At 44.1% G+C, this 8,139-nt stretch overlaps 1 protein-coding gene across 1 annotated transcript; it reads right to left on the minus strand.

Moving 5' to 3' along the window:
* Window positions 1–7,422, minus strand: LOC308427267 (sphingolipid delta(4)-desaturase DES1-like; the record flags this gene model as incomplete). The annotated part of the gene is made up of 3 exons (XM_080925359.1): window positions 1–150; window positions 1,939–2,681; window positions 7,341–7,422. The coding sequence occupies 3 exons, from the start codon at window positions 7,420–7,422 to the stop codon at window positions 1–3; spliced, it is 975 nt and encodes a 324-aa protein (XP_080781485.1).
* Window positions 7,423–8,139: the final 717 nt, after the last annotated feature.

Genomic DNA, 8,139 nt, shown 5'->3' on the forward strand with positions numbered 1-8,139 from the left:
TTATTTACTCAGGACCTCATTCCCTTTCGGAGGCCTCCTTATCCTGGAGTAGGGGCTCATTGTGTCGTCCATCACGAAGTCATACAGCACCTTCACCCAGGAGGTATGGTGTGGGAGCTTGTCATAGTACTCGGCTGCGATCTTCCTCACCTGGAAAGGAAGACACAGAGAGGCCGCAGGATGACGGGTGAGTGTCCGACACAGGCAGAGGGACAAAATCCAACCAAAGGGCAATGTCTCTGCTCATGAATAAGGACAACCTATAGATTACACACTTCTTAGATGCCTCTATCATAATCCACATTGAATTTAGAGCCTAGCCAACAGGAATCAGTTTGGCTTTCCAGCTGGAACACAAAGCCACTGGAATTCTAAAATTGTAAATGACAGAGCCAGTTCAAAGTTAAGATCCTGAAAAAGCACTCCAGACATTCTTGAGGGTTGGGAGTATATTATCAACCAGGAGAAAATAAATTTGCTATTTTTTATATTTTAAGGGCATTAAATTAAAAGTTCACACATTCCTTACTACTTGGAATTATCCTAGAGAATTTATTAGCCTCATGTCCAGTGCAGTTCAAATGCTGACATTATAAATCCCTGGGTGTCTATTGTCTTTACAATGTTGTGAACAACTGAAAAAATAGATTTGTTTTGCGAACAACAAATCTCAGTAAAAATAAGTCCCAACAATCAGGAGTCAGAGGCAAGTAGATCTCTTGAGTTAGAGGCCATCTGGTCTACAGACTGAGCTTCAGGCCAGACAAGGATTTCATAATTCAGTGTATCACAGAGGAAAGAAACAAAAGCTATATTCTGTTCAGAGTAGACTGCCACCAGGAACCAGAGGCTAGCGTCATGTCACACCAGCTCAAGGTTGTGTTCATTCAACTACAGGCTTTGTTCACACAAACCTTTATTCTGATCACGTAAGGTTTATCAAAAAGTTGAAAGAATAGTCAGATTAATCTTCAGACACTTTATCAGTGACTGCAATAGAGCTACTCCTCCGTAATGTTCTGTTTAAAATGAATGACACCTTTGCTCTCCTTGCTAAACGTGTTGAAAGTTGCAGATGCAATTCCTAGTTCCCTGTGTCATCTCTCGGCATTTTACTACTCGCTGTTTTATAAAGCCCAGCACTGTCACACGGCAGCCACACCACACAGCTTTGTTTTGATGGGAGAGTTTCTGCCTGGGGAGTACTGCATTTGTCCCTGTCCACTCTGTAGATTATTTTAGCAGGTCGCCTCACCTGTGTCTCATACAAGGGTGGACAGATTATAGGAGCCTGGGCTAGGGGAAGGATTGCTGCAAAATAGTATCTTCTTGATTGATTCAGTCAAAAATCAAGCACAGATACGTGAGAGGCTCATGAAGCCCCACACCTAGCTGAGGAGCTTTGGCCCTTAAGGGCTTTCAGAGTAGGGAGTAGAAACGTAAGGTAGTTTCGATTAGTTTCCCATGCTCTGTTAATGACCTTCTGCCCATAAAAACATGGAGAGAATTGATTAGACTGAGTGGACTATGAAAAGAAGACATGAATTGGAAGGAGAATTTGGCAGGGGAAGAGTCTGGTAAAAGTCGGGATGCATGTTATCAAAATAACATACACCTTAACAGAGCCCATCGGCTCAAAATGCAGCTGATGTTCACTTTACAAAGGTATTTGATTTTTAATTGAGCTATTTTATCAAGTAATAAGTTTGTGCATCTCGTAACACTTCCGAAGTCTAAGTGTAACCACCAAGCGTAAGGATCCAGGAGAGTGAAGGTGAGTAAAATTAGGCTGTCAGACGCTGGATCTACACTATGCTTTCCTTTTTACTTTCAAGCGAATTTTTTGTTTGATAAAACATACCAGTTTCTTTTCATGGACAAGGGAAGACTAACTTAGGTCCATCATAAATGAAAACAGTAAATCAGAACTTCTCTTACCTGTGGAAGGCGGCTTCCGGGGACATTGGGGAAGTCATGGTGTTCATTGTGATAGCCTCCATTGAACATGAAAAGGTTGAAAGGCCCATAATATGAGTTTGTGTCTTGCCCCTTTAAGAACATGTAGTGGTCAGCTATAAAATGCCCAGAAATTGGATTCAAACCCAAGCCAAATAGAGAGGCTGCCAACATGTAGACTAAAGATTTAATTCCCCAAATGTAGTAAACTATAATGTTAAATGTGATTTGGGTCACAATATTGATAGTTTCCAGATAAGTAACTGGTTTGGGGTTGATGAAATAAGGCCGAAAAAAAATAAAAAAAGGTTGAAAAACAACCCAGATTAGCTTCCTGAAAGTGGTGCAGAAGAACCAGCCCTCAAAGTCAGAGGGAGCATCCACATCAATGCCAGCAGCTCCAAGGTATCGATGGTGATCTATGTGATACATTTTATAGGAAATCGAATATGGAATTCCAAAGGGGAGGTTAGCAAATATTCCAAACCAGCGGTTCCACAGGGCCCTGTGGTGGCCAAAGGGGAAGTTGTGGGAAATCTCATGGATAGCCATAGTCATTGAGTGGTTCATGGAGCTGCCAAAGACAAAGGCCCAAAATAGGATCCATTTCCACTCCAAGTCTTTGACTAAGTAAAATGAAGCCAACTGGACAAGAAGCATCATGGTTATGATCCAGATCAGGTTAGGGTCGGGTTTCATCAAGGATTTTATCTCTGGATACTTTGCTGTAAGAAAAGAAAATACAACAAGGATTGTAAGTCGAGAAAATAAACTATAATTACATACAATCATAATGAATACACCTTAGAAATTATAGTGAGGTCTGGAGAGACAGAGCTCAGTGGATAAGCTGCCTGTGTGGAAGTCCAAGGACCTGAGTTTGATCTCCAGAACCCAAGCCAAAGAGCCATGTGTGCTAGCAAGATCTTATAATCTCCAAGCTAAGAAGACAGAGCAGGTGGATCCTTAAGGCTACATTTAGTAAAGTTTTCTAGCCCAATATTTTACCTTCTACAAGGGTAAAATAAATATCACATCTTTTGTTAAAGGACAAGGTCACCTAAATTCAAGAATATTTAGAGGAGGCTGAAGAGATGGCTCAGCGGCTTACAACTTAACAGACTGCTCTTCCAGAGGCCCGGAGTTCAATTCCGAGAACCCACATGGTGGCTCACAACCACCTGTAATGAGATCTGAAGCCCTCTTCTGATATGTCTGAAGACAGCTACAGTGCACTCACATACATTAAATAAATAAATAAATAAATAAATAAATAAATAAAATCTAAACATACCAAGAAACCATATATTAAAAAAAAAGAAAAAGAAAAAAATTTAGCTATACTTTAAAAAGTATAATGAATGTAGATTTTTAACAAAGCTCTGGCTGTTTCCCATACATGGACTGAATAATGTAAGAGGGTGCTAGATCCCCTCAAATAACAGTTATAGACAGTTGTGAGCTGTCATGGGGGTGCTGGGAATTGAACCCTGGTCCTTTGGAAGAACAGCCAGTGCTCTTAACTACTGAGCCATATCTCCAGCCCTCAAGTCACCGTTTTATGAATATATATTTTATGAATATATTAACTGTACATATTAATGAGATTCAATGTGCTTTTTTTCATGCACATGCAGCCCAGGCAGATCAAACCCCCTCTCTCACCTTTCCTCCACACACTTCCCAACCTCCAGTAATTGTGACTCCACTTTCTAGTCAGCTTCCTCTGGCTTCTACATGTGAAGGAGAAGATGTGGTACTTCTCTTCCTGTGTCGCTTTACATTTGACACAGTGGCCTCTAGTTGAGCACATGATCTACTGAGCACAGCATGTGTATGGTTCTGTATGCAAAGGTCAATGTTGGGACTTGCTCCTCCGTCACGGTCCACCTCAGATTTTACAGGTTTTTTTTTTTTTTTAATTATTTATTTTATGTGTATAAGTGTTTTAACTACACACACACAAACACACACATATATACGTTCCACGTGTATGCATGGTGTACAGGGATGTCAGAAGAGGACATCAGATCTGGCCTGGGTCTTCTGTAAGCGCAGTAAAGTACTCTTAACCACTGAGACGTCTCTCTAGGACTCCACCTTGTATTTTGAGACAGAGCCTCCCATAGAACATGAAGCTCCCTGATTTGATTAGGCTTACTGGCCAAAAAGTCCTAGAGATCCTCCTGTCTCTGTGACCCATGCTCCAGAATGACTGACACAAGGATCTGAACCCAGGTTCTCATGCCTCCATGACAATCCTTACTGATTTCTGAGATCTCTCTCCTGCTCCTTTGGTTCTCACTTGTTGCAGTAGTTGAGTGATACATTGTTGCAGTAGTTGAATGATACATTGTTGCAGTAGTTGAGTGATACGTTGTTGCGTGTGTCCTGCTCTCTTTATCCTTGCCGCTTGTTGATGAGCACCTCAGCTGATTCCATAACTTAGCTATTGGGAATGCCATAATACATTTGAACATCAGCTATCTCTTTTATGTGCCAATTTGTATTCATTTTAGAGACACGGGAAGAGAGAGAAATGATAGGATGAAAACTTAGTTTTTGGCGTTTTGGGGGAGATAATAGAATTTTTAAGAATTTGTTTGAGAAAGATTCATACTGTTCTCTATAAGTATATGGCTTGTGCCCCGAGTAGCAGTGTTTAAGAATGTGGGGAGATACAGAGAAGCTAAGGATTTTTAATTAAAATTTTAAAGTTATTTTATTTAAGCTAGACATGGTAGCGCATGTCTTTAATCCCAGCACTATGGAGACAGAAGCAGGAAGATCTCTGTGAGCTCATAGACAGCCTGGTTTACAAAACCGAATTCCAGGACAGCCAGGGCCACACAGAGAAATCCTGTCAGGGGATGGGGGGCAGAAGAGATTGTAAATGTTCTGTGTGCATGTGCGTGTGTGTGTGTGTGTGTGTGTGTGTGTGTTTGTGTGTGTGTTTGTGTGTGTGTGTACCAACTGGAAGCCTAGTATCCAGAGGCCAGAGGAGGGTGTTGGATGCCCTGGCACAGGAATGACAAACATATGTGAGTCACCATGTCAGTGGTGTGAAGCAAATCTGGAGCCTCTACAAGAGCAATATGTCCATTTCACCTATTCACTCCTAAAACTTTGTAGGAACAGTAAGTTCCTTCTTACTTCTCCCTGAATGCAGAGCAAGTCTGAGTCCTTTCCTTACTCAGTGTGATGCTGGCTGTGGCCTCGCATGGGCTGTGCGAGCGTCCAACCATCCAGCTACAGCCCCAGCCTCATTGTCGTACATGGTCTGCCAAGCATTTTCCTCACAGTAGTTCCTGTAGCTTCTACTGCTAAAAACCAGCTTTCCGGCATCCTATTACTTTGTTTTGTGGTTTGAAGGTTTTATGAAAGTGGATTTATTAGAAAGTGAGTGATTTTCCTTTGAAGATCACTTTGCCTTGAAGTGTGAGTTTGTTGTGCACTGTCGACTTTAATTCCTTAGCCTCCCTATCCCATCTGTGGCTATGAAGGCAGAGTCGGTGAGAGCCACTGTCCTCTAGGGAGTTCTGACAATGGGGACATAGGAACAGTTCAGGCAGCCTGTCGTAGATGCAGGGGTATGAAGCCCTCACAGTGTAGCTTCTCCTATGATGCAGCTGGTGGTCTGTGTAGGGCAGTGGGCACTGTGCAGGCTGGCTCTGAAGTGAAAAGGGCCTGTGGCACTGTCAGCCCCTGCAGTGGTGAAGTGCTGAAGCCCTGCCCTCTGACCTCAGAGGTGTGAGCTCAAAGAGGCAGCGGTGGGAAGCACGGCACCCCAGACACACTTCCAGCTGAAGTGCATCCCTAGAGTGGAAGCCCAGCTGTGTGGCATTCCTCTCCACCTCCTTTGCTCCTGGATACCCACAGGGGGTTGTAAAGCATAAAGTGGGCATCTAACACTAACCCTGAATGTAGATGGAAAGCATGTGGGTTTCTTCCCTCCCCAGAAGTACATTGTAATTTAATGATGTAATTTACAAAACTTCCCAGAGTCTGTTTTCTTAAAGTTATTTCTTTTCTGTCTCCAGAAACAGAGCAGTGGGGGAGGGGGGGTAAATATGACATTTTTCATTAAACCATTTAGTTTTTCAAGGGAGATGGTTCATTGGTGATAAATAAGTTTGTGGAGAAAAGTTCAACGCTAGAAAAACATTTTTTTAAAAAATGCATTTTCCTGCTTGTTTGATTTTTTTGACTACTGAAAAGAAAACTAAATTTGAGCATCGGATTTTGCAAGATATCACAGTGTTCTTAGGCAACATGTAGATAAGGGTTTGAAGAGATGTACCACATGATAGTTCATATACAAAATGTACGTGTGAGGTGCAATATCATTCATGGAGAGAGGAGAAACCCAAGAATTAGATAAAAGTCTTTTATGGGGCTGCCTTAAAACGCAACTGAAAAATTCGCACACCTACTAGTGTGAACTCATTCTAAAATAAGAAATTTTTAACTTAGATACTCATAAAACTTGGAGCCTCATCTTTTCTTTGGACAAATGGTTGTCAAGGCTGCTGCTATGTGCAGCCCTGGGTTTGGTCCCTGGCACTGAAGGGAGGGGGTTCCTCACATTCAAAGCTTCCATTGGTTTCATTGGTTTTTAGACAGAACAGGTTAGAAGCCTATTCTTTGCAGGCTGTATCGCCCAGATTAGCACCCTCCTAGCATTCACCTCCTTCCCTCTCACTGTGCCCTTTAAAAGGCAGAAAAGTCAGGAGGCTGCAGTGAGTTAGGCGATGCTGAAAAGGAACCAGCCCAAAAGCCTGCAGGCGGTGAAGGGTGGCCTGGGGGACATGAGGGAGGTCTCTGGGAAACAGACATGCCCAGTATATTCTGGAGCTGTAAGGCCTGCTTCGCCTGGCTAAGGACCCGAAACGAACAAGCTGTCAGGACGAGCCAGGCCGCTCTGTGTTCGGCTGGTCATCTGTGCTTCGGTGTCTTCACCCTAACACCATAAGGGAGGAAAAGTGTCTCTGGTGTCACAGGCGTGTGGTAGATTTACAAAGAAGCACGCCAGAACCTGGCTTCTCTAATAAGCCCTGGGCTCACAGGGTAGTGCTGTTCCCTCACCAGGGAGGACTTCACACTGCACTGGTTCTTGCTGACTTGTCTCCAGGGGCCCCAGGATTTCTTAGAGCTACTTCCTGAGCCACACACTCCAGTGGCAGGCTATTTAGGGAAATCACTACCCACAGGTCATCTGAAGACTCTCCTAGCTAGGTAATTCATCTTGAGAGGTGGGGGGGGGGGTGGGGGAGGTGGTGGTGATGGGAGTGAAGTCCCATGCATCCCTAAGGCTAAGCCCAGCCCAGGCCTCTCTTTCTGCTGGGGCCCTGGACACTCTACGGAACAGATGCACAAGACCTCACCGAGGATCTCCCGTCTCCTCTGCGCATGCGGCTCGTCCATGTAGACCCACTCAAAATCTTCCCGAGAAACGCGGCTGCCCATGGCTCTGCGCAGACCTCTCTGGGTTCTGCTCCAAGACAGCCTCTTGAAAGCAAAGGAGGTAGAGGCTGCTGCAAGCTCTGGTCTGCAGGTGCCCGTGCTGGGTTGGGTGTAGTAGCAGGCTGGGCTCCTCCCACTCACCCCACCCACCCGCCTTCAGGCTCCTACCTCTGGAGCCTGAGTAGAAAGAACTTGTTGCTAGATCTCAGATTCCTGTGGGATCCAGCTCCTGTGTGTCTACTGTGCCCCTCATCCCAGGACAAATGGAAAAGGAAAGAAATGTCTGAGGGTAGACAGGCTGCTACACAGAATGTCCTGGAACCGAAGATCCTGTTTTCCAAGTCAGGAGGATCAGGCTTTAGCACCAGGAACTGGGGTTAGTTGTTTAGTTTCCAAAGCTAATGATCAGCAGAGCCCGGAGTGTCTGCTTCTAAAACAGAAAGGCTCTCAGTACCAGAAGGAAACTGTGGTTTGGGAAAGCCTGCAAGCCAAATGGAGACATGATTGTTGTGAGAGGGTAAGACAACATGGAATCTGTCGTTCTGATGTACGCCTTTGCTCTTACTTGAATCTCTCACAGAGGTGAGGATCTTCAAAGGGGACATTTTGTTTCAAAAGTAACTACCACTGTGGGTCTAAAAAAGAAACTAGGACTAGGATGACAGAAAGGTAGATAGTGTGATTCCTAAAAAAAGGACACACCATCCCCTCTGCCTCAAA

The sequence above is a fragment of the Micromys minutus genome, assembly GCF_963924665.1.
Source record: "Micromys minutus genome assembly, chromosome: 1".
Lineage (NCBI taxonomy): Eukaryota > Metazoa > Chordata > Mammalia > Rodentia > Muridae > Micromys > Micromys minutus.